Source organism: Pithys albifrons, chromosome 8 (genome assembly GCF_047495875.1).
Source record: "Pithys albifrons albifrons isolate INPA30051 chromosome 8, PitAlb_v1, whole genome shotgun sequence".
In the NCBI taxonomy this organism is placed as follows: domain Eukaryota; kingdom Metazoa; phylum Chordata; class Aves; order Passeriformes; family Thamnophilidae; genus Pithys; species Pithys albifrons.
In genome coordinates, this window is record NC_092465.1 from 24,326,841 (window position 1) to 24,353,318 (window position 26,478).

At 35.5% G+C, this 26,478-nt stretch overlaps 1 protein-coding gene across 7 annotated transcripts in view; it reads right to left on the reverse strand.

The window, feature by feature from the left end:
- Positions 1-684: 684 nt before the first annotated feature.
- SESTD1 (SEC14 and spectrin domain containing 1) overlaps positions 685-26,478 on the reverse strand; it is a 52,767-nt gene continuing 26,973 nt past the window's right edge. For 4 of the 7 annotated variants that reach the window (XM_071562087.1, XM_071562084.1, XM_071562086.1 and 1 more), the window contains 13 exons: positions 23,298-23,411; positions 21,984-22,081; positions 21,572-21,627; positions 19,011-19,222; positions 15,203-15,325; positions 11,895-12,089; positions 11,259-11,373; positions 10,055-10,214; positions 7,373-7,454; positions 6,926-7,048; positions 5,873-6,064; positions 3,942-4,063; positions 690-1,477 (listed from right to left, as the gene is read on the reverse strand). In XM_071562087.1, the coding sequence (XP_071418188.1) occupies positions 1,348-1,477; positions 3,942-4,063; positions 5,873-6,064; positions 6,926-7,048; positions 7,373-7,454; positions 10,055-10,214; positions 11,259-11,373; positions 11,895-12,089; positions 15,203-15,325; positions 19,011-19,222; positions 21,572-21,627; positions 21,984-22,081; positions 23,298-23,411 (1,722 nt within the window). In that variant the 3' untranslated portion in view covers positions 690-1,347. Of the gene's footprint in view, positions 1,478-3,941; positions 4,064-5,872; positions 6,065-6,925; positions 7,049-7,372; positions 7,455-10,054; positions 10,215-11,258; positions 11,374-11,894; positions 12,090-15,202; positions 15,326-19,010; positions 19,223-21,571; positions 21,628-21,983; positions 22,082-23,297; positions 23,412-26,478 lie in introns of all 7 variants that reach the window. The other 3 variants (XM_071562089.1, XM_071562088.1, XM_071562090.1) reach the window with 2 other exon arrangements.

The following is a 26,478-nucleotide window of genomic DNA, read 5'->3' on the forward strand; positions in this document are numbered from 1 at the left end:
AGAAAATCTGCAGAGGACTAACAATGTCTGCAGGAGGAGAGCATTATCTTTACTGTGAGCAAAGTACAGTGAGATAACAACATAAAGTTCTCAAACCTACAGTTGTTTTGTTTCACACATAGTATTCTAAAATGGTGAGATACCACATCATCTTCCAGTTAATACTTAATGTATCCAGATTACATCCTGAAGATTAAGAAAGTTAAATAAGTTATGCACACAGTTGATTTTGTTACAATCCAATTCCCTTCTCAATAAATTTCATTTTATTACTAATCTCATGGTTTTAAGTTGGTTATGAACTTCATGTTAATTTTTTTCATTAGATGAAAAGCTATAACCTCAAAGGTACTAAGAGGGATATTCACATTATTCAGGATGCTTCATTCAAAGGGAAACAAAAGACTTCGAAATGAAGCACAGGAGATGTGTGCCAGCCTTACATGGGAACAAAAGTGTTATTAATATAGCACTGACTTATGCAAATACTATCTTACTTTTGTGCAAGTACTGCTATTAGAATCAAAAAACCCAGCATGGACTCTTGCCCCTATTAATAACAGTTCAAGAGCAGTTCCCTTATAGCTACAGTGAAATAGAGTATTTCATATGAAAAATTTATACAGACTTTGTAAATATATTGGGGGAGTAATGGTTTTTACTACCATTTATCACAAAAATGTAACATAAACGATATTTAGAAATACAAACCAGAACAAATTTATATTACATTTTAAAAAGATGATTTTTATTAAGCGCAAACAGCTTTTAATACATTATCAATACAAATAGGAAAACATCCGTTCAACGAATTTGATATATCAAAGATTTGATGGGCAAGTTGCACACTGGCACAATAAAAATGATTTTTTAAATTTTTTTTTAAGTATTTCAAATTAAAATTACAGGGTTACCACTGTCTATTCTGTAGGAACTTTACCTACAGTCTAGAATTACTACATCACCTGGGCATAGGGGAAGCAAAGAACTAGACTTATAATATGGAACTTCTAACACTTTAATTAGCACCACTCAAAGCTTGCATCAGCTGTCTAACTAAGAAGCAGCTGACAGGTCAGGTAAAGCTTTACAGCAAATTTCAGTGCAAAGTTTACAGTTCCTTTTCATAAGATACTTGGAGTCTATGGTTTCATAGCATGTTAAATAATTATGGCTTGATAGATGTACATTATTAAGATGCTGAGAACATTTACTTTGAAAAAAAGATGAGGCTTGTAACAGCTGTGAAATGCATTTTAATATATTATGCCAAATTCCGTAATATGCAAACAACATGCTGGATTACAAACTTAAGTCCTATTATGAATTCGTAGACAAGAATCAGTATTAGCTCTCTGTAGTGGAGGCTTCTGGTTGTCTCAGCTGCTGCTTTTTCAGGTTAACTAGCTTCATCTTCTCTCTAATGTGTTCTGCTGCAGAAGCCATATCACTTGGGCTCCCAAAGTACTGCTCAGACCTAAAAAAACCCACAAAACACAAAAAGTTATCACAGAAAAGTAAGACGGTATATGAATATACCTGTGAATGGCACAAGAAAACACAGAATAGGTAAGAAAAACAGCCACTTTTTCCTCCTGTAATTTAAAAGCCAACTTTAAAGGGCTTTGGAGAGTCAGCAGAGACTTGACAGCAGATACTGATGAATTTATTAAAAATACTCATGAGCTTTTTATACCAAAAGACACCTCTCAACAGAAGGTTGAGGGTAGTGAAACAGGAACAGGTCACCCAGAGGAGCTAGGGATGCCCCATTCCTGGAAGTGTTCAAGGCCAGGTTGGATGGAGCACTGAGCAACCTGGTCTAGGAGAATGTGTCCTGCCCATAGCAGTGGGGTTGGAACTGGATGAACTCTAATATCCCTTCGAATCCAAACCATTCTATGACTTGAACAGCAGAGTACTATTCTGCATGTGCAACTAGATACTTCCCACACTATTTTTTACCTGCCTTCTCTGGCAATCACCCAAGTCAGTCTGACAATTTTGCATACTGTGACTATCTATGAAATCTGTCTATATACGAATTCTGAGGCTCTAAAAATGCTGCATTGTTGAAGAATGGCACAGGCTAAGTCAACCACATGCTGTCAAATTATGCCATCTACCTCTCAAACTGAAAAGAACACATGGGTGGGTAATTCAAATAAAATAAAGAACAGCTGAAATGTTAGAGAAGCCACTAACCAAGCTGACAGCAAAGGGAGGATTTGAACAGAATAACTGTTTCAGAAGGACAGGTATCAAATCTAGCTACAAAGCACAGAAGCTGTAAACTTTGAAATGGCAAGAGGACAAAGAGCTTTCAGAGAGATGTAAGTTGCTTCAGACAGGCATACGTGGACAGAAAAGTTATTCTACACACAGGAACAGACTCGTTTGACTAGGGAACTCCAAAGACAGACTGCACAACTGCCCATGGGATCACTCTATGGGCAGATGTTTTCCCTGATACTGATTAGAAGTGAGCAGGACAGGGAACAGTGACCTGATCTTTCAAAAAATACTGATAGAAGTCTGAAGAAGTGAACAGGCTGATGAAAACGTCCCCAAGCATTTTACAACATTCTGAGTGTTCCTAAATTATTAAAATATTTCTCATGAGTGAACCCTTTGCAAATTCCTAAATGCTTCAAAAATAGAATGCCTAGGAATGTTGAGCAGGGAATTCTGAGATGTAGGACACCTAAGATATCATTTTTGGGAAGCAGGATATGCAAAAGTGCTGACATGACAGAAGGCTGAGAAATAATATACAGAATTCAGTCAGACAGCTTAAGATACAAGTGCATATATACCTACAGCTATAGGAGCATTTTGATTGGACTCAGTGTGGCAAATGTCTTGTTTATTTTTACTTTAATAGTCTATCTGCAAATTACACCCATTTTAAGAATAAATAACAGTTGCTACTTTTACTATGTCACTAAAATCTGCTATACAGAAGTTATACAAAAATACTTCAACAAACGCCTCTTGGTCTGGTTTTGGGTTGGCTTTGTTTGTTTTTCCTCACAGCTATAAAATCCTCACTATTTTCAAATGCACTATTAAAAGGGCAGTAAAAATCAGTACTAGTTCAGGCCTGAGTCCATCTTCAGGGTTAGCACTCCCGATTGAAGGAAACTACATTGCAGAAGGAATATGGTATTTTGGAAATAAGATGACAAATTTCCATGACTAGCTTCCTGCAGATCAATTTCAGGCAACCCATAATGCAAGTTGCCTGATACTATCTCATAATATTTCAGCCTCTAACTCAAAACAGTGATTTCAGACCTCTTTCATTATGGTGCAGGAGCCTACACACCCAGAGACTCATTCCATGGCTTGGTTATACTCGGCAGAAGTTAACTAAAAGCTCTGCATAACAATGGACATGTCTATTTTATTAAACACAGAGAACTGAGTTTTATTAAGGCTGAAGTTCCAAATTCAATTTGCTTTTGTAGCTCAAGACAACCACCAATTTTAAATTAGTATGAATAGTTCTCAAGCAAAATACTGTTTTGTTTACTGAATGAAACAAATGTAAATTTATCTTCCATATACTGGCTTAAGACTTCAGATAGACAGAACTGCAAATAAATAAATCAAAATACATAATTCTCAGCTGGTATCTTTTTTCAGGTCATTCTTCTGTTACTTTTACAAACTGTGCTGGTGCTGAGACTGCATAAATCTAATAATCATTCAGTGTGAAAAGGTCACTACTTTAAAAAGGCAGCGCATTAACACTAATTAAAAATTCTTTCCCGTCTTTTCACAGAAAGCAGGCAAGTCCAGTTTCCAGCTTTCCAAAGACAATGTGCCCACTTCTTCTATTTTAGCAGTAAGCCTTCAAGATTCTTCCATACGTGAGGCTATTATGAAACTTCACCAAAAACATTATTCAAAGACATTAGAAAAGACATTCTGCATACCCATCGGGATAAACTACTGGCACTGTTAGTCTGTCCAACAGTGATTTCCCAACTGCTTCAATTTCATCGAATTGCTCCATTTCATTAAAAGCTTCAGGCTGCTCTGGACATTCCTGCAAAATCTGTTTAAAAAAAAGAAGCAAGAAAATACAGAATAAAGTAAAAAGGGGATAGCAAGTAGTTTTTTAAGTGCCATTATTAACTGGCAGAGTGAATGCTTTTTCAGCATCTTCACTATCACATTTACATGAGGTCAACTGACATATTCATGTAATTCAAGAAAATAAAATATTGATTAAACTACATTAAGAAGATAGTTCAGGGCTACCACTATGATATATTAGAATGTCTTACCTTCTTTCTGAGAGGCAACAAAAAGCAGTCAGTCTTGCTGGACAATATTCCAGCAAAAAATATAAAAATGCATAAAAATAGTAAACTACATCATTAAACAAACAAGACAGTCATAAAAAGTGGAAGAAACATGGTTAATGAATAGCCCCTTAGGAGACATTTCAAAACTAAAATCCTCATCTGGCACAGAACAGGTGGGACTAAAACAGTCTGAACACAAGTCTTTCCCCATGAGATTGTGACCCAATACTAGTACTTCCTTCCACTTCTCCCTTTCCCACTTCTTAGTTTTTTTTCAAAGCAGCATGGATATTAACAGTATTTTCCACACAGGCTCAGTAATATGTCCCAATACTGCTAGGAGATTTATGTTTTTTAACAAGAGCATTTCTTTTTCAGCCATCCACTTACTTTTCTTTAAGTTTATGACTTCCTAAAAACAGCAATTACTACTGCAATAATGAAAGAATGCTCTTAATATGGATTGAGAGAATCTACTCTTTTAGGAGTTTATGAGCCACTGAAATCTAATTTGGTATCAGGTAAAACTTTTTTAGCTGTCTCTGACAGCATAGATGATATATTTATGCTTTTGTGAACCTTGATCAACTCCCAATGCCTGCAAATTAAAAGTGTTTTCCATTAATACAAATAAGAAATTAATAAAAGCAAGGGGCATATGAATCAACTTTGAATCCATGCTCTTCTTCAATGACAGAATGAATTTATTTTACTGTGTGCAAAGTTGGGGATTTTTTGCAGTTACATACAATTTCGTTGTCAATATTCAAGATACATATCCTAGATGGCTCTTCTATAACACCACTTCACAGAAAGAATAGTTTCTGGACAAAAAGACCCTACCTCTCAAAATCTACATTAATGGACATTGTCTCAAATTCAGGCATTTGAAAACTCTCAACATTTTCCCCCTTCATCAAACTGATACTGAGTATCAACTATTCCTCATCCTCCTGTGGCTCCCTGGATCACCTGACTGGGTACACCAGTGAGACATCTGGTTATGGAGTTTGAAAGCCACAACAAGGCAGAGGTGTGTTCAAAAAGAAGAACACGTGTTCAAATCCCTCCAGGTGCAAAATACAAGATGGAGCAGCACAGCATGCATGGAAACTAAACGGGGGAGAGCTGCCCTCAGTGACACTGCTTGTGAGAAGGATATTGCATGCAAAATGTGCACTGCTTGAAGGGTAATACACCTTTAACTCTCCATGGTGCATAAATGACCTGAGAGCTTTGTATTATGCAAATCAAGAAGTGTTCTGGCTTTTAAGAATTAGTCTCAATACTTTATGTTCCATTTCAGAGTCCCCATTTGAAGAGGGCTGCTGCTCTTTTTGTTAAGTAGGTGCTATGCCAGTACAGGTATGTGAACAAAATTACATTAAGTACTAAAATTAACCATTAGAAAGATAAGCTTGAATTCTTTTTTCTGCCTTTTTCTAAAATAATATTTAGAAAGGGTAAAAATTACAAACTGACAATTCACTTTTCTTACATTTTGTTTGCTTAGACTTGGGTAAGAAATTTTTCTTTTTAAAAAATACAGCACTCACCTTTTCAGCACTGGAATGAAAGGCAACAGCTGTTTCCAACCGGTGGACTCTTTCTTCTGAAGTCACTGTAAACTGTTTCCACACTCTATTCAGTCTTGGCAATGTGTCTCCTGAGGACCTCGAAGTGCATCGCAAGGACTGGCATAGGACAACGGTAGCCTGTAGTAACTGTCTCCCATAATCATAAGTACTCTAAAAATTGGAAAGGATGGGAAAGAAGTGCATGTAAAAACTCCACACTTGGGAGCAAAATAACAGCTTAAAGCAACAGCAGTCAAGTTTATGAAAGCTCTGCAATTTAGGTCCACAAGGTATATTGAACTAATCTGGTCTACTAGAAAATGCTGATTAAGTATGAATAAAACTGGAATGACCAAACAGTGCTTTTACTCTTACAAAAAACCAAAATATCTCCTGTTGGCTAGCATTCACACTGGCAAAAGAGCAGAGTTTACTGAAAATTTCAAATAGCTGTTTGGATCTTACATGGAATGCTTGGTATCTATTGCCAAGATGACTGTCTCACTGTCCTCACTGTCAGCATGTTTGTGATCACCCAGCATCCAGGTGCACTGTGGCACATGACTATAACAGCAAACAACCTTCCTGTCACCATCAGCTCTTATTTAACAGTTCTACTGTAACGTGTGCAATTAGAAAACAATGCATCTGTTAATTAACAAGTCCAAATTAGATCTTCCTAAAAGCAGTAAATACTGAAAAAACACCTGAAAGCTTATCAAAAGTAATTTTGAAGACTGTTTGAAATACGTCTTTCACAAAAGTCAATGAACTTTTCTTGGTCATTTGCATTGCCTAAGGGAAGATTAACTGAGGCAGTAAACTGGCAGCATTGCTACTCTTGATGGAACTGCAAAATGTCATTAGGCCTACCACCAATTTCAGCAATCACAATTTTTTCATTAAAGCATTGAGGCAAACCATTAAGACCAGTGACAGCTGTATAATGATTGTCCATACAGACACCAATCTATTTAGAAGATGGTCTGAAACATTACAGATCCCATATTGCTCAACAGCCCCCCATTTCACCTGTGCAACATCAACAAATTTTCGATGTTTCTCCAGTAAAACTTTTGTTTCTTGAGCATCATCTCCCAATCGGATGTGTGTCTTCAGCAGAGCATCCAATAGTTCACTTAACCATTCTACTGCCTTTAAAACATAAGTATAAAAACTAATAAATTAGAAAGAAATTAATCCAGAGGGGTGAGGTAACTTCAGTACTAGCATATGCTTTTGACACAGAAAAAAAGTTGAATGAGCCATCACAAACTGGTAGACCACTCATGCAATTACCAAATACACTATTTGCAGACATAGCTATACCTTTTGTTTCCACTGTACATATTCCCTAAATAAAACTACACTTGAAATTTACAAAAAATCCCCCCAGACCTGTAAAACTATCAGCCCCCATAAATTTAACCCGTGGATTACAAAGAGGAGAACAATCACATTCTGTAGGCATTTCCATACCTGAGCAGCATCCTCTTCACATTTAAATAATTGCACCATCTGAAGCATCTTCAGTCGCCGCACATCCACCATGTCCTCACACCTTAAACAGCAGCACAGAAAGACTCAGCAACACAAGCACAGCAGACACAATACACTCTGAATTTGACAACAATGTTTGCAGTGGGAAACATTAAGATGTAAGAGTCCATGAAAAGGCAATTAAAGCATTTTTGTGCTGCTTAGCTTGGCCAAAATATATAATGCCTCACATAGCAGTAAGAAACATGCAATAAATAGAAATGAGCACTCCAGCTCACCAGGATCACAATCCTGAAGATTCCTGATATGGCTGAGCTGCAGACAGTAACACCAGCCATAGCTACAAGGTCTTGCAATAGCAATGCTGGTTCCTTACCTTGTTGCACTGGTAAGATCTGCCACACAGAGGCTAACATGGCTAGGACAGACTTAATGCTACTGAAATTCAATTTAAAGTTGCCTTCAGCCTGCCATAATTCTCAATTGTACTGTTTGCTGGGGGCAATGTTTTCTTGATAAATACAATGAGGACTGTTTTTTAGCTTACTAAAGATAGTAATATCTGAACTCTTATATGCTGATGTCCATTGCTATACTTATCAGGAAGCATTTAAAAATCTAATTCATATAAAAACTAATCCTAGCTATATATTCTGAATTTAGCACATTTTGCAGTTCTCTCTCCAGTCAGAATTCAAAAAAGTATTGAAAGTTCTTATCTTTCCACAGTGAGTGCTAAGCTAATACATTTAGCAGAATGCTTTCCACTTCAATTTCAGAGTCTACTGAATAGACAGTAAGGTTCACTCCTGTCCAGTGCAAATGGAATTACTAATGTCAACAACAGTCAGCTTTAAAAGCAAATGCAAGAGACTGTATACATGATTTTTTCCCAATCTGATTGCAAACATTAAGCACTTCCAAAGAACAGTTTGTTAGCATGCTTCATTTTGTTACACATCCTGTAAAGCTTACAGAAAGGAAATATGTTGCTCTAATATTGCAGAAAAACAGGTTTTGGGTTCCAAAAGCATAACTAAAGCAGCAAAATGCTCCTAGAAATAATATATTTATATATAAATAATGAGAAATATTCAATAAAAATTTGGGGAAAAAAATAAATTATTGCAAAAATTACTACTAAATGCTACCGAGATACTAGTCCATATTGCACCTTTTTGTCTCTCATACAGGCTAAAGAACCGTGTTCAATCACTCACCATCTGAAAGCTGCTTCCTACCTTTGTCTGGAAGTTTTATTGACCTTTTAGTCCGCTAATTGAGTTCCCACAATTCTATATCCCTTCCGAGAAAGTAAACCAGAATTGTGGAACACTTAAAGCAGAAAGAGACTACCCATCTATAGAGTGACACAATGCCATTCTTCTTTTAGTTTTCTATTCCTTTCCTAAGAATCTTTAACGTTCTGCTTGCTTCTCACAGTATGACTGAACACCAAAGCAATTTTTACAGTTTTCCAATGTTTACCTTTGGGTTCACAGCTGGTTCAGAGTCCATTAACTATGTATATTAAGTCTTTCCTTCTCCCATGAACATTACTTTTCTCAGTACTGAATTCCAACTGCCATTTTATTGCACTGTGCCATGTCCTCTATAGGTTTTTGCAGCTGGCCCTCTAAACACAAGTACTGCTCAAGTAAGTAGGATTCAGAGGATACACTTTGAACAATACTTTCTCTAAGCACTACCAAAATATATGGCTTTTTACACTATGCTCCCTAAGAAAACAATTTATGAATAGTAGAATTAATTTGTAAAATGAGCAATTTGATGCTCATTAGACCTTGTGCCTAGAAGCACCTTTTTGTTCAGCCAATGCCCTCAAACTTCAGGCACTTTCTATGGACAGTACTACATTGTCTCAGGGGCTCCAGCAGTAATACTGGCAATGTCATCTAATTCTTTTGCATTGTTGAGTAGAAAAAAGGCAGTACTATAGTCAATCAAGTACTACTACACCTTTAAGAGAAAACAATCAGTGAAATTTTGGAGGACAAGGATGACGGCATAATCCATTCTTCTTGCAAATTCAACTCTCTCCAGCATTTTTCTCTACAGCAACTTAATCCCTCACTCTATCATTTTCAAAACTCACAAAACCCCAACATTTTGAAAACTGAATTCTGTACCTCCATTTTGTACCCTGTCTCATCCAACACAATCTCATTTGTCTTCCTATCTTCAGGAATGAAAATATCATGCTCCAAGGATAGAGGTTGTGAAAAAGAGGATAAACAACTCTGTGCATGATTAACACGTAATTTTACAGCCATCACCACTACTGTAGTCTTATACTTCCATCTCAAACTGCTAAAATATAAATCATGCCTCTTGCATAATTTTCACAACTCCATATAAAAGCAATGTATAATTCTTGAGCATTTGCAAGAACAGGAGAGCATTCAAATATTCCATCCAGTACCAAAATACAAAAGGCACTTGGGTTAAGGAATATGCTACAACACATTAGACAAGGAAGCTTCTGTCACTTTTAAATACACTACAGATATAAATTATAGTTGCACTACATCCCTTAAGTGAAGATAAAACAAAATGACCTCTTTAAAACAAACAAAATTTTATATATAAAGTGACCTATCAACACACAAAAATCTTGATGACTAGAACTCTAGTTTTTACCTTTGTTTTCTAAGCTGCATATCTTCCATTACTCCCTGGATATGGTCCACATTTTCTTTGTTTTCAATGGTCACATCTTTTCCATAGGCCCATGATGCCTGATTAGATATCTGATCAAGAAGACTTTGACCTTTCTCACGCAAGCCTTGCAAGCCTAAGTCTAACAACATAAAAAGAAAAAACCAAAAACCACTCAATAGTCACTAATAATTAACTTTTTTTCCCCCTCAGTGGAGAGAGATAAAATGCAATGGAATCTGAAGTGGAAGACTGGAAAGGGAAAAGGACATTACTATCCGTCTTTCACTGCCCTTTCCAACTCAAACTTGAGTGAACAAGAAAAGGAATAAAAGCTGACAAGGGGTCAGCTTTTCAGCATATAAATACCTAATTAATATCTTTCATTCACACAGTTGCACAAGACCTAAAATATTTATCACTGCTTGGCAGTTGTAGCTTAAATGTTCTTCCACTGCTGGCAGAAATAACTACTTTATAATACATCTGATATGGCGGATACACATTTCTATACTGAAATTTGCCAACCCTTAGAATCTGCTGTTACATCTATTATTCGGCAGCTCTACTGTCTGTTTTCCTGAAGGAGTATCTCGTTTGTGCAGCAAACTGTTATATTCTAATCATTACTACTACCAGATAGGATTTTGCTGTAAGCTCTTTCTCCAACAACTTAATGAACTAGGTACAAGATGATAATTGTAGATCCCTTCCAAGTAAAATACTCAATTGCATACGCTTGACAGTGTCACAACCTTCAGTGTGACATTTGTTAATACATACATTCAAAACTACTGCTAAACGATCAGTGTAAGCATTCTAAAACTGAGTGGAGACAAAAAGATCATCTAAGCATTATAATCCCAAAACACTAAGAACGATTAATGGGGAAAAAAGTTTGTTTGAAGAGGAAATGCAAGATAATGGCATACAACAAATATATCTATTAGATGTTAAATATTTAGAGGAAAACAGTTTCAGATCATTTTACCAGGCAGAAGTAGACGGCTTAAGCAAGCCAAAAGCAGTTCAGTGAAGCTTTACATAGCAAGGAACCAGAAGAGATAGATTTTCTTCCCCTGCTTTTTTTGGTGTTTTTTTTAAGGGAGTAGTGGGATTACTGGTTTTTCCCTGTATTGTATTCCTTTGAATGTGTGTGTCTGAAAGGCAGAACTGTTTTGCTTACCAACACTTTTCAATTTCTCTTCCAGTAGTTTTAAAGTTTGTTGAATTGATGCTCCATCTGCTGGTGCTACATCCACGCACAGCATTCCGAGTAAGCCATCCAACTGCTGAGATAACTAAAATGAGGAACAACGTAAGTGCTGATATTTAAAAAGAAGTTTGAGTTTCAGATGGCTGAATCTGCAATCTTCTACATGTTTGGAAATTTTTTGTTTTAGAAATTTCTCTTTGCAGCTATAAGGAAATGAAAGTCAGGATGAAAGATAAATGACCCATCTGGATGTAAAACTCCAAGGATATACATCCCTAGATGGTGGGAGAGTGGGAAGTCAAGATTCTACTTTGTTTTTTAAGACAAGTATAGGAAAGGAATATGCCATTTTAAAAACAGACTATGAAAAGTACACAACATTCCAGTTCAATTAATGTATATGCCTCCAATTACTTCCCTCCTAAAAAAGGGAAAATCAATTTTCTCAGCATTTTCAATTATAATATATGATGACTTACAGCATTTTCCAAGTGGCATTATTTTGCACCTCACCTCCCTAAATTTTTTCCAATGTATTCAACAGTTACAATACTAAGATCTAATATATTAACAGGTGAGCCTGTAAAAAATGAGAGAAAAACTTACATCCTGGGCAACACTGTGGAATTCAAGGGCTGCTTGTAATAGATTCTGCCTGAATTCCAGCTGACTGGCCTGCCGGTAACACACATCACTCAGCTGTTGCTGCAATGCTTTCAATTCCACAAGGTCCTCCTCATCCCCTGCATTTAGAAGAGCTGCTATCTGCTGATTAAGCTCAACATAAACAGCAAACCACTCCTAGAAACACAAGAAAATGAAGCATTAAAAATACCAAATATAATTTTCTCTTAAATGGCATACATCCAGCTGCAGACTAATAAATAATCAGATTGAAAAGGGAGCTTATTACAGGTTACACTATAATTATGAAATGTCACAGAGGAGGAAAAAACATTCAAAATTTCGTATCAATTCCAAAAAAGTGCATAGTACATTTTAATATAAGCATTGTAGTGTTAAAAAACTGGTGCAGAAAGATGGGAAGATTACAACACAGGGCTATGAATCCCAGCACAAACTTCTGCTCCAACTTTCTGCTGAACTAAAAGAGGAAATCTACCATTTTTAAACAAACTTCCAATGCTTAAATGTACAGAAACTTCAAAATGTTCCTTGTTTCTTATTTAAGGAAAGCTTTATACTACTCAATTCAAAATGTGCAGCATTGTCTTTCACATGCTTTGATTACTGAATACATATACAGGAGTTATGTTGTCATGGTGATGTATTTGTAGAAGAAAATAGTTCAAATATTTAACAATTCCAGGAGCTTTGAAAGCAACTTGATACATCACGATCACATTCACATCTTGCATGACTAAGATGCCTGTAAAGCAAAATGTGTTTGCTCAACAGCTCTTACTTTGGCCTACAGTAAAGTGACCTTGAAATGCCCTACTGCAAAGGATTTCTAGTGCAATGGAACAGCACCATCTATTGACTCACAATATCTGATTTAATTTGTATTCTTGTCATGCTGCTCTTGGGATGTTTGGAATTTTGCAAATTATGCCCTCAGCTTTTCCATCATTTGTCTACTAAGAAAGCAAAACAGAGTACAAATACCCATATTCTGAATACTTTTTCTTTTTACCCAAAGTTACCTGCTCACAGAAAGAGGAGTAAGGAGGGGGAAAAAAGAAGGTCATGAAAAAGTTACATCAGCAATCAGCCAAAAATTTAAGAACAGAATAAATCTCTCATCTGCCCCAAAAGGGGCAAGTAAGATGACATAAGGTGAAAACATCTTCCATTGTCACACATACTATAGATATATAGATTCAATACAATCAGTTTACACAACACAACTCTTTGACATTGAACACACAAATCCAGGTTACTGAGTGTGGTAAGTCAACTATACTATGGAAAGTCAAAAAAATTATAGATTAATAATGTTTAGGGGTTTTTTTGGCTTGTTTTGTTGTTGTTTGGTTTTTCTTGGGGTTTTTTTTTAGGTTTTGGGGGGTTTTTAGGTTTTATTTTTAGCATTAAAGTATGTAAAAGAATTGCAGTAATTGATTTGGATCAAGCTATCAGTGAAAGTAAGAGACCAGCAAACCTGGTCTAGAAAGTGTGTGGTTTACGCTCTCTATAGGGGAAAATTAGGAACAGCTGTGTGTGACAGCCCGAAACCACAGAGAAAAGACCAACACTTGCTCAACAACAGCAGTTCTAGTGTATTGCTTATGAATAAAACAATCAGAAAATGAAACCCTCCCAAAAAACACACATCCCCCCAAACAAACAAACAAAAAGACACCCTATGGAAATTTTTTTTTCACCTCAGAGTAAATTCAAGTAAAAAAGCCTATCTTCAAAACAAATCACTCATTTTTTCCAAGTATTTTCAAATTACTATAATCAACAATAAATAAGAAGTGATGAAAGAAAGCAAGCATACAAACTGTCAATTCAATTATTAGGAGAGAAAAAAATAACAAAACAATGAACTAGAAAGTGCATACTCGGCTATTGTCAAATGCTTAAAAATCAAAGAAAAAGGTAAAGGCCTTTTTTCTAGTGTTGGTAAAAAAATGGTTTTAATCTCTAAACAGGCATGTGAATTTAAGGTAAGGCAGTGGTCAGACAATGACTTCTTTTGGTATTAAATGACATATGTCTTATGTGACTTATTTCTGCAAACTCCTGCCAGCTTTGTTCCATGTTGCCAGTGCTTTAGTGACCAGCACACTGTAGGCCAACCTGCCAACTTCAGTGGGATTTCAATCATTTCAAGGACTGCATTTAGCCCCAGCTAAAGCACAGTTCTCTGTCACACATATCCAAGTTAAAACTAAGTATGTTCAGTCTTGTTTTCTCTTTGCAGTTTGAAGTGCCAACATGACTAAAAGATACTCATATTTATTTTAGTCAATGAAGTAGGCACAAGATTTTTGGTTTTTGTCTTTACAATCAGGATTTTAACTGTAAGATATTTCACACTTCAGAACATACTGGTTTTCAGAGTAGAACACTGCTTGAAGAGCTTAAAGCAACAAGACAGAGGAGGTGGGATTTACCTGATGAACACAGACACCTGCAAGCATTGACTGCTGTGTCTAGCACAGAAACCATCCTCAGTAGAGATGGAGTCAATAGAACTAGCGCAGTGTAGGGCACAGTGTTTCTCAGACTAACGATTTGGGGGTTTTCTTTATAAATTATGTCAGAAAAATTATAACTCAGTAACTATTTTTTTGTCATGACCGTAAAGGGAACTTAGAAAAAGTGGATAGAGTTGTTGATGTCTACATCAAGGAAAACCAAAAAAAGAGGAATGGCACTGTGAGCAACACACCCTTTGGGAACACTGAATATTCGTAACCTAATTATAGTTAATCATCTGATGGAAAGACAAAATTCTACTGAACCTCATGAAGTATTAAAAATCAAAAGCAAAGGCATTAAGTCGGTACAGATACAAAACAGCATCTTCAAGATTTCATTACGAACATAAAGTATATCTGATGTCTTGATCAATGAAAGTACTAAGGCTGGTTCAGCTACTGACAAATGTAGTCTAATAAAGACAAAAATCGTTAAATTATTCCTCTCAGGTAGGAAGGAAAAAATAAATTTATTCCTCCTAACGCAACATGAAAATTTAAGAACTGCTGTAAAATACTAACGAAAAATAACAGATAAAAATCACTATTTTTCAACAATGGATAATTAAATAATACGCAAATATAATGACCATATTAAGTTATTGAACTGCTCAGATAATTTCCTCTGTAACCCATAACATAATGTACTGCACAAAATTCCTAGATACTCATAACCAAAATACATTGCTCACAACTGCATGTACTTAGAATTATTTCGATACTTGAAATGGAAAATCTCACACTGTGCTGACTCTCAATCTCTTCATGTTTCTGTTGCAAAGCTTGTGAAGCTCTAATGGAATCACCTATTCCCCACTGCGTTCTTAGCTGTTCTGATCCAGGTCCTTCAAGCCAATTGACTACCTGTCAATAAGATAAAGATGATTATGCAATTATGCAAAAACTGGTATAAACAGAATTTTGTAACATAAGCAGAAACAAAATAAGTACATGTTTATGAAAAACAGATCTTTTTTGGGTCTCTGGAAGTCTTGTTGAATCCATCCAAATCCTCAAAAGTTGTAAGTGCAAGCCACTTTTCATTAACCTTAGCCTGTCAGCTCCATGAAAACAGGTGGCAACTAGGACAAGATTTTTCATATACACACTTATCATTTCTCATCTCTCTCAATAAAAGAGCTCAAAACACAAATTACATGTTAGTGGATCCCTCGTGTTCAAACAAGAATTATTTTACCCAAGTGATCCCAATGCACAGTTGTATTCAACTTCACACCTGAGAGCTTTCTCCTTGTGTATTATATAATATATGAGAAAATATATTAACTGAATATATTAACACTCAAGTAAAAATATATTAACTGAATATATTAACACTCAAGTACAAGATATATACTTATTCCAAACTTAAATTTACAGACCAACTTAGTATTTTATATATTTATGTCTTTCAACTTGCTCTATACAAATAACACAAATCTGTTACAGAGTTTAATGGCCACATCTCATGGAGTTTGTCTTTGCAGGGTCACAGCAATACAAACTCTGGGCTGCAGGTTTGGATTGCTTTTATTATTTTGAAACTATTTTGTTTGATGCAAACATTAGTCAAAGCAAATCAGAGTATCTCAAATTCTGGTTTCCTTATACACATTTGAATTATCAGATGATATCTATGGAAAAAGTTCATGATAAATTTTTAAATATCTGTAAAATAGAGACAGCTGCAATGAAACCTAGTGCAGAAGGCACTGCTGGAGTCCTGAAGTAAGAAGTGCAGGAATACCTCCACATTCTCAGCCTTAATAAAAAGGCATAGGAAGTCAGCTTCCTCCCCTTAATGTGACTTTTGTTTAAACATTGGTGACAAAACAGCTTCAAACAGATTTGCAGGAAATGTAACACAATACATAATGTAACCCCATAAACATGAAGACAAATGAAACAGGGACTAATTAGACCATTTTTCTAGTGCTGCTAAACTACAGTTCAACAGAAATCAAGAATGATCATCATCATTACAGATGATTACTCAGTTCACCTCATCTTTCAGTCATTATGTATCTGTATTTCCACTGCCCTTTTTTGCAGACACCCCCACCACCCCAAATATGTGTAAGTGCTTATGTTTCAGAGCATATCTACTGTGCTCCAAAAGCATTATGAGCCTTCCTTACTTTTGTCATTTCTAAGACAAATTAAGACTCTACAGTTCTAGGATCATTTTGTTTAAAGAGAAACTTCCTGTTGTGCTCAACACCTCTGCACAGCTGCTGCTGGTTAAATATGGGACTGACCTAGTAGTGAAGGCACACAGATGTTCCCCATAAGGTCATCATGGAAAACTTACATATGGAAATGACAGTTCTCATGCGAGTCTGAAACAGTGTGCAAGGCTACTGCCAAGCACTGCCCCCTGTGACCACCTCCCCATTACAAGTTTCCAGCAACTACTGCATTGCCTCTGCAATGGCACAGCCATTCTGACAGATGCTGGAACTGAAGAGAGAAGAGTTACTAGGGAACATGCAGAAAGAAGTGATATAATTTTCATAAAATATATCTTATATTGTTAATGACCAGACTATTGCAAGGCCTTACATTCATTTTTGCGAATTAAGATTAGAAAAATAGTAACTAACACCTCTGCCTAAGGAGGGACAAATCTAGAATTTATGATAGCATGCAGAGTTGCTTATAAGCAGTGTTTAGAAAAACAGCTCATCAGAAAACATCTGAAAATCATTGCCATCTTTACACTGTAGAATGTCAAAGCAAAGGGAAACAAAACTATGGGACAGAAGTTAGAAGAGTAATTAAAAAAGAGAAGATAGGATATTAAAGACACATGGGAAGAGAGGTCATCATGGATAAGAGGCTTTGAATTAATTAAGCAGGTCACAGTAAGCAGAAGCCACAAATAGTGAAAATGAAACAGGAACACAAAAGCAAGCCAGGAGGGGTAGCAATATAAGATGCTATATAGAGAATGAAATAGGAATGTAACTGTAAAAAAAGCTATTAAAAAAATAACAGCAATACTAAGGAAAAACTGCCACTGTGTACACCCATTCTAACTGAAAATATTGCAAGATGTTATATGGCAACTTCTGTTTGTTTTGCCAAAATAAATTCCAAAGCACTCAGCCTCTACTAGCTTCCTCCAGTACATCATTAACTTCTTACTTTTAGCCTTTAACTCCTTCTCTTAGCCTTTCTCCCATAAACCCAAAGAAAATTAAATGGTTTTCTAAATTTAGCAAGCTTTTCCCAAATATTTGTATGCCATTTAGAAAGGTTTTAAATGCACTTATAAAACTCATTAGTTTGGTTAAACAGTAAAACACATCTTTATTGTGTACTCAGTTCACTTGCTATGTAACATCCATAACATACACAGAGCAAACAAATAATTATTTCTACTAAAAATCTTGCAAAATGAGGCTAAGTAATGATAAACAAGTTATTTATATGCATTATAATGTCAGTGTGTTGAAATATGTTATAAATCAATCATCACAATTATAACCCAGCAAAAAATCTCACCTAATTATACTCACAGCTATGCTGATATGCTCTATATAGGACTATTCTAACCTTTTATATATTTTCATTATTTTCAGCTCAACATATCAACAGATATTTCCTTTTCATTTTTTTATAATAATCCGAATTGCTACAGAAATGAAAATTATCTCCTCAGTAATTTCTATTTTTGCTGCTAGATAACACAAAACTGATTAGTTTTTATTTTTACCCATATCTGAAATGCTATGAAGTGCAAGTCCTTGACTTGCGCTCCTTGTGCATTAGAAATGCCAATGTTGAAAGGTTAAAAGTAGTATCTATTCCATTAGATAATGTATATTCAAACTATACAGAATCTTGAAAATATACAATCTAATTTCAAGTGACGAACACAAGACAAATAAGTTAATTCCATTTCCTTGATTTTCTCTACTGAGAGTCTGCTGAGGAAATGCTGAAAGTGCTAATTACATGCGTGTTTCCAAAGGACCAAACTAATTCATTATGACCTTTAACACACAGTTGATTAGGACATTCATATTCATTCTTGTCAGGGTATCCTTGAAACAGAGAAAGTTTAAGCACTTTTACTTAAGTTAAACCACCAAATATTTGACAAATTAGGGAATAAATAACGGCTTATGTTCAGTAACAGGAACTTTAAATGACACAGGCAGGGGAAGGTTTTCAACTCTTAAGCAAAATTACAGTCAAATGTGTCTCGTTTGTGAATGTTTCTCTCTTTGCAGTGGGTCAGGCATTGGTCCCTGCCCCAGGGCAGCCACACTGCCACAGGACACAGCAAGGGGCAACAGGAAGGTTCTTCAGCACCATAGCAAGAGAACACAGTTATAATAACCTCCCCGGATGGCAACAGCCTTTGGAAAGCCACTGTGGTAGCTACAATGTAACCCATGGAGTAAAACTAGGAGGCTGATGTTTGAGGAGTGAAGGGAGGCACAAAGGTCTCACCTCCAATTTTTAGTTTTGCAGCAAACACAGTCTGGGACTTGAGCTCAAACCTCTACCTCACAGCATTCAAGAACAACTCCAAGCTTACCTGCATTACCTTCTGCTGAATCTCCTCCAGCTGTGTGCGCTTGCTTCGTTGCCTACACACCTCCTGGTAGCGGGTGTATTGCTCTCTGAGTGAGTCCAACAGTTTCATGACCTGTGGCTGAGCAAGCAGCTCATCATCCATGGGAGACCAGGACACCCCTCCATCGGAGCCATTGAATCGACGCTGTTGTAACTCAGAGAGTAACTCATGACCTTTAAGAATACATATCATGATGTGGTTAGATTCAAAAACACCCCACTAAAATTAGTAGAAAGCATGCCTGCTTTTAAACCATCCAATAGCACATTTTTGGAGCTAATGATCTTTCATGCATTGGACACATTTAATGATGCAGTTTACATGCAGAGCACTGCCCATGGTTTGAGGGCCTGTATCAGTCATAAAGTAGAAGAAAAGAAATGTCGTATATTTTAGATATATAAAAGATACTGTGACTAATACTCAAATTGACAATAGCACTGATTAATATAAAGAAACAATTGCAAAGCCTGAATCTGAGACAACTCTCAGTATTCTGACTCCTCAAAATGGTGAATATTTCTCACAAACAATTCATGTTCTTATAAAAAATGAATGCTCTAGAAGCACTGAAAAACTGGACATAAAATTTCTCTGTTGTCTTTTAGGACTTTTAAAGTAAGTACAACACTTTCATAGAAACTGTGGAGATAAATACTACTTTTTAAAGTATTTTGTTCTCACTTCTCCACCTTTTTCTTTGTTCTCTTAAGCACCATATCAGGGTACTCCAGACTGCAGTGACTTTCGTATTTGCAAAAATAGTATGTTTTGACAATTTAAGCCTCTGCTTAACCTCTTTCAAAAATGTTATTTTTAAGTTGTATTAAAGTTTCCAGATTGTAAACATCCTCAAGAGCTTAATGAACAAGTTAAAATAAATCAGCATTTGGTCACTAAAAATATGTTGGTGTAAAAGTGAAAAGGTGCCAATTCAAAATGGTAATGTGTCATCTCACTAAAAGAAATAAATACCACTCAAGTAACTGTAATGCCTCAAAGAAAATGCAGAAACATAAGACTCTAAATTCAATTACTATTATTCAGACAATCAAAATGTCAAGGAAATAAGTTTAAATTACTCAGAATATAGTACTGCAAAATGAAAATAATCTTAAGAATTTAAATACATTTTGCCATACTTTTGAAACAAACATCTTGGATTTCAACCTTTAGAATACTACACAGAGAGCCATGGAGCAAACAGACTTAGAGGCTTTTACAAAATATAGATCTACTGGGAAAATTTTGAAATTATATTGTTTCAGCAGTAAAGGATTACTATTTTTCAAGTTAAAAACATTTTTTCAAATTAAATTCTTACCAAATTCTAAGAACTATATATTTGGATTTGGAGCATGTGAAAGGAACAGTACTTGTAATTATGGAAGACAGAAGCCTTTTATCTATACCCTCAGATTGTTCATATTTATTCTTAGGAGGTAAAAATGTTTAACTGGGGAGAGTTTAATTTTTTTCCTCAAGCTTTCAGTACAGTGACTAACACAGAAAAGTTGCCTCTTGGGAACTCCCAAGATTTAATGGAAGCTGTGAAACTTCAGAGCTCAAAAAAAATTCATGACGCTATAAGGAAACAGAGAATGCAGATAAACTACTGCACTAAGGAGCCATCTGCTTACACAAAACTGAAGTGTTGTTTTGTCCAAAAATCTTACCATTAGGAAAGGACACACCATTAGGCTAAAATCAAGTGACAAGGTCTACAGGCACTTCGTATTTTGAAAAAACTTCAAAGACTAGAGTAAGAAACTACTGTTTTACCTTTTAACTCAAAACAATATTATCCCACACTTAATAATTTTTTTACACAGAGAACACGTGAAGCCAGTAGTTCTCTGTGACAAATACTACATATGACCCATGCATAAGTTTGTAGGAGGCTATAAAGCAAGAATTCTGACCACTCAGACTCTGATCACTACCTGAACATTATGCATCACTTCTTATTCCACAAAGGCACTGATTTAAAAACAAATTTCTAATTCAAATTATTGTTTATTATACTTGATTGTCAATAGGAAGTTTACCCTAAAAACAACATTTCAAAGAATCTCAAATCATTTAATGCTGAATGAAGAGTCTAAGCAGCAAAGAGTAAGAAGACTGCATGCTTCACTTTTCTGAGAGATGATCAACTCAGGGCTAGACTGATGCAAATTGTCAGAATTGTGCAGTAAAATACAATTCATATTGTAACCATTTGGAGGATACTAAGAGAAATTCATTTGCTAAGGCAAATATATTGACATTGTCTAGAAACAAAGCATTCTCAAAATTAAACATATTAGTTAAGGTAATATTGTAAAGATGTTAGTAGGATTGTAAAAATATGTATTTAAAAAGACATTTGGAGTTCTTCCATTTTTAGCATCACCTTTTTTTAAACCAAAGATTACATTAATGGCTCAGATAATTATTGTGTCCTCTGTACTTTCACTTGGGCCTGAAAATGAATTTTATCACTTTACTGACCAACATACTAGTTTTTTGACTTACTATACCTGTCTGCAATACCGTCTCAGGATCAACTGATGGAAGGAAGTTCAAATCTATTGATCTTGAAAAAAGTAACAAACAAATTATTAAAATTTGTATTACAAAACACTAAAAACTTCAGCTAAGGCTAGAACTACCTGATGGTGTTAAGTGACTGTAAGTTTCTTCCCTCGCTCAGTAAAGTCCTCACTTTTTCCACTCATTGAATCAAAACAGAAGTGGAACTGCATGTAGTCAATAGTCAAAATGAGCATCCATCTAAACAAACCATTTCTATTGTGCAGTCCATCTTATAAATGTTTAAACTTCTTTATGCATTTCAAAATATTTAAGGCGTATCATATTTTCAATATTGTTTGGATTTCAAATGAAATTTTATAATCTAAAAGCATTGATTTCAAAAAATGAATCCCACACCTTTCTCTCTCTTGTTGAGTTCCTTTATCACTTCCGTTGTTAATTAGAGCAAGTTCATCCAGTAAAGACGTCGATTCTTTTGTGAACTTTTCAAATACCTAAATAAGAGGCAGGTTTTAATTTAAGAGATAAAAATTTTAAGTGGCTGTATTGAAAGCATCAGTGCAAATTTATCCAGCTGTTCTCTTGGCATACTTCAATCTCTACACAGTGTAATTATTTCCCAACATTCAGATGGTAGGCTAAAAACCTACTTTTTGTTCAGGGAACAACAAAGAGCACTAACATTTCTTAGTGAGATAGTCAATGTTACACTGAATATAACGAAGATGGACTGAATTCTGAAACACTGAAAATAACTGAGAATTCTGTGAAGTCTGTAAGTTATTATGGACATATTTGTTCTACATCTTCATTTAATCACTTAATAATGCTACAGAATCAAGGCGTTTTACACAAGCATCTCACAGCTTTCTTGAATGGATAAAATATAACCAATTTTGTGAAGATTTCAGCTTCTAATCACTAATAAAATGGACTATACTGTAATGAATAAGGAAAATAAAATTAAAATGTATCATAAAGATTCTATACAAAGAAATACCCTCATCAGTTTCTGTGAACACAGAGTCAAACAAGGCCTGTACAGTCACACAGAGGGCACTGTTCAGAGAATTCCTGTGTACCTAACTTCTGAGGGTTGGTTTTGGTTTTTAACAGAACTGAACAAGATTGGGTGTCTTAAGTGACAAGTGCAGTAACTTTGAGGTCATTTTGGTGTTAATAAATTATTAATCAACAGCTTCCCAGTGAACCTTCTTTAACTTATCTAGGACTACTTACAGTTTCAGGAAAAATCAAAAAGAATCTGAGGTGGACAAGTCTTAAAAGCCAATTTATAAGAGTGGTTTATAAAATATAAGCTAAATTCGGTTGTTAAAAAAAAAGAAAAAAAATCCATAGCATGAAAATGTATAAACATTTGTAAACTAATTTTCAGATAGTCCTTTAAACAACCTTCTTGCCCTCTTGTCCAGTTTCAGAATTGCAATGAAGGAGATTCTTCATTAATATACAAAACAAGTGAAACAAGGCTTCATTAAGGAACATTTTGGTTCAACAAATTGACTACATTAGCTTTATCATCTCTTGAGTAAACCCAGTGTTAGTTATAACAAGACTATTCATATCAATGAACCGAACTACAACACGTACGACACACTTAGTAGTTCCTGTACAAATAAAAAATTCATGACTCAAGAATGAGGCATGAAAAAAAAACCCAGATAACAAATCAAAACACAGATAACTAACCAGCCTCTTATTCAACCAGTCCATGTGATCATAGGTGAGCGTTCCTCCAAAATCTTCTGTTAGCTGGCATGGTTCTATGTATCGCGTCAGCTTGTTAGCAGATACTAAAATAACCTGCAACAATAAAACAGGTAACCTGTAAGTAATGCTTGTATTTTTCTTGAGTATCTGAAAAGTTGGGTTAAGTGTATCCAGAGACACTAAGCAGATCTTTTCTGTGATTCAGAGAAAGTGACCCAAATTTTTACTCCTAAATGCTTAAATGGAGTATGACTCGTTGTAAGAATGGTGGGCCTAAACCCCCGGGAATTCTGACATGGAGTGTATATCTCATGCATAATCCTGTAAGAGGATCATCTTTATGTGTCTGTTTACAATAGGAAAAAGAAATGTGTTTCCTGGATATCAGTTTTCCTGGTGGGAACCGATGCTTTATGATTAAGTCATGTATCACACAATCCATTTTTAGTGAATATAGTAGCAAGCTATCAAGCTGCAAAGCACTCACTATTTTTATTGCTCTCTTGCAATACGTTTAGTCCCAGAGGTAAGTTTGTGCCATAGAAGCGAAACGCCTGCATTTACTGTGCAAATAGGCTCGGCAAACCTGGATCAACCATACTCTTTCCACGAACAGTCAAAAATTCAAATATTAATATGCTTAAAAGCTCAAATCATTCACCCAGCAGTCAAATCCAGCTCATCAACGACATCAGGAAATAGAGGAGAACATAAGTCCGCTGTTTGTCAGAAGACTGTCTATGGAAGAAGACACATTGGCAATACATAGCCAGAAAGACAAACAGTGGAAAGAAAATTTTGATAACACATCAGATCATTAACATATTCTTGCAGGGGACAAGAATATGTGGAAAGAGGCAACTGGAAAGAACCTTCTATTCCAGTTCCATGTTCCTGCAGACACTGAAACTAAAACATTCAGAGTAGTTTCAAACACGCAGCCTATTACTGTATAGAAAAATCATTCAGCAACGTCCAAATATATCTGTTGTCCTATACTCTTAATGGTACATGGCTGCTGTAAATGGAATTAGCCTGTGGTTTCTTTAAGTAATGCCAGTAACCAGCCCAAACCCCAGACAACTCTAGGTCCAAGAAAGAAGAAAAAAAAAAGTCTTTGTTCTTCCTTGTTTTTGCACGCATTTATATTTTAGGTCATTATTAAAATTCTCTTTCATCTCTATGAGTTCATTAAAAAAAAAGGAGAACATTAATTTTCGTGTGGAAACTAAAGTAAATAGGGCAGCTGGTTCTCATTACTGAAATACAAGTTCTAAAAAAATCCAAACAGCTTGAGAAAATGGATGGACTGCATTGAGACCACTTATTTCTGATTTTTTTAAATTGAATTCTTCAGAAGGACAGTAGGCAAGGGCCACGCTTTGTAAAGTTGTAGCAGAGAGACATTTAAAAAAAATTCTCCTGCAAAGCAAAACCTGTATGAAAAAATACTTTACCTGTATGAGAAAATAATCCTCTGACAAAAAAAAACCCACCCACAAATGAAATTTGGTCAGAAAAACATATATTCCTTTTGCATCCTATTAGAAAAAATTTGAAACAGAAAAACTTTCACCTCATTAACAAGCCTTGCTGTAACTTAAGACATTACTTCAAAACCCATTCATTCTCTAGGTTTCTTTTTTAAAAACTGCTTTTCAAAAACTGTTGGACTGTTCACTAGGCTAACTGCAAAAATCCTGTCTGAAGACTTCTCAGAAAGCAAAAAATGTTTGAATTTTTGACTAGGTAGTGGCAGAAGGTAAAGTTCCTGAAGCAGAATTTTGCTCTTGCTCTACACTTAGATTAGTGACAGTGCTAATTTAACATCCTTAATATGCTTTACATTAGTAAATTAGCTTTGATATTTTTTAGGTGTCAAAAGTGCAATTTGCCTCTCTGAAGCTTCTGAAATAATGATTTAATCAGCTACTACAAGTTAATAGTTCATAAGGACACAGACCAATAGCCAAAGGAAACAAAAATGTTGAAAAATGGTAGATGCAATGTGCACAGTGAAAAGACACTTCTCTTTACAGATATGAATTCTACTTTGAGTTCAGCAGACTTTTCTAACACATTTCAAAATCCAATCACAATTTGTCTTTGACCTTTAGTGACTATAAACCTCAAATTACCACCTTCTGAAAAAAGTTGTCCCCTATGAACTACCATTCCACCTCTGCCTTTGAATTTCACAGTTCAACATATTGTCACAGTTACAGATAAGGTAATCTACAGCTGTAAAAACAGAAATAACCCCACTCTTTGCTTGCAACTGAAATGATTTTTTAAAGTCCTTTTACTATGTTAACTCCAGAAAAAGTGGGAAAAAAAAGCTTTTTTAATCCAAAGTAAAAGCCTTTGGACAGCAGATTATAATTGGATGTTAAAATGAACAGCTCAAATTTCCCAAGGGAGAAGCGAACAGACAGTACAACAGGGGAAAAAAAAAGAGTGAATTATTGAATCCTCAATCTTTGCTTCCCTTCCCACTTGATACACCCACTTCCAACAACAGTGCCAGCTAACAAGCTGACAGGGCTAGCAGCATTCAAACATGTCCTTTTTGCTACTGACCAGTCACAGAATCATCATCTGCACTCAGTTCTTTTTAAAACCTACGAGTGTGCTAGGAGCTCTCATCTGATCAGCAAACTTGCTTTGTACAATATCGGCCTGCTAAAACACTGTGAAAGCCTTTCAGAAATAACTCAGACAGTGCTTAAGGGAATGTAAAGTGCTGAATTTTTTAATAAAATCAAAACAACCTTTTAAGAACTGCCAAACAAAACAAAAACAAAAAGCCTGTACTGCAAAGTCTTGTGCCTTAACTGCAAAATTCCATATCTGAGTGAAAATAGATGATTTTGACCCATGCAACGTGTATGTTTTGTAATAAAAATGCTTCAAATACTGCTTGCAGAAAGCTGACCTCTCTTTCTACATCATTTGCTGCTTTCTGAAATTATTTTCCTTGATCATCTACAAGGAGATAGAGGCAAATGTCCAGATGAGAGAGGAATTCTGGATATTCAATAGGACATGTAGAACTGGCCTAAAATGTCAAATACATCCCATCCATCTGAACTTTCCTTTTTTCTTGAGAGAAAAAATGAAAAAGCTCTAACTCAAATGTCACAGGGTCAAACACAGGAGC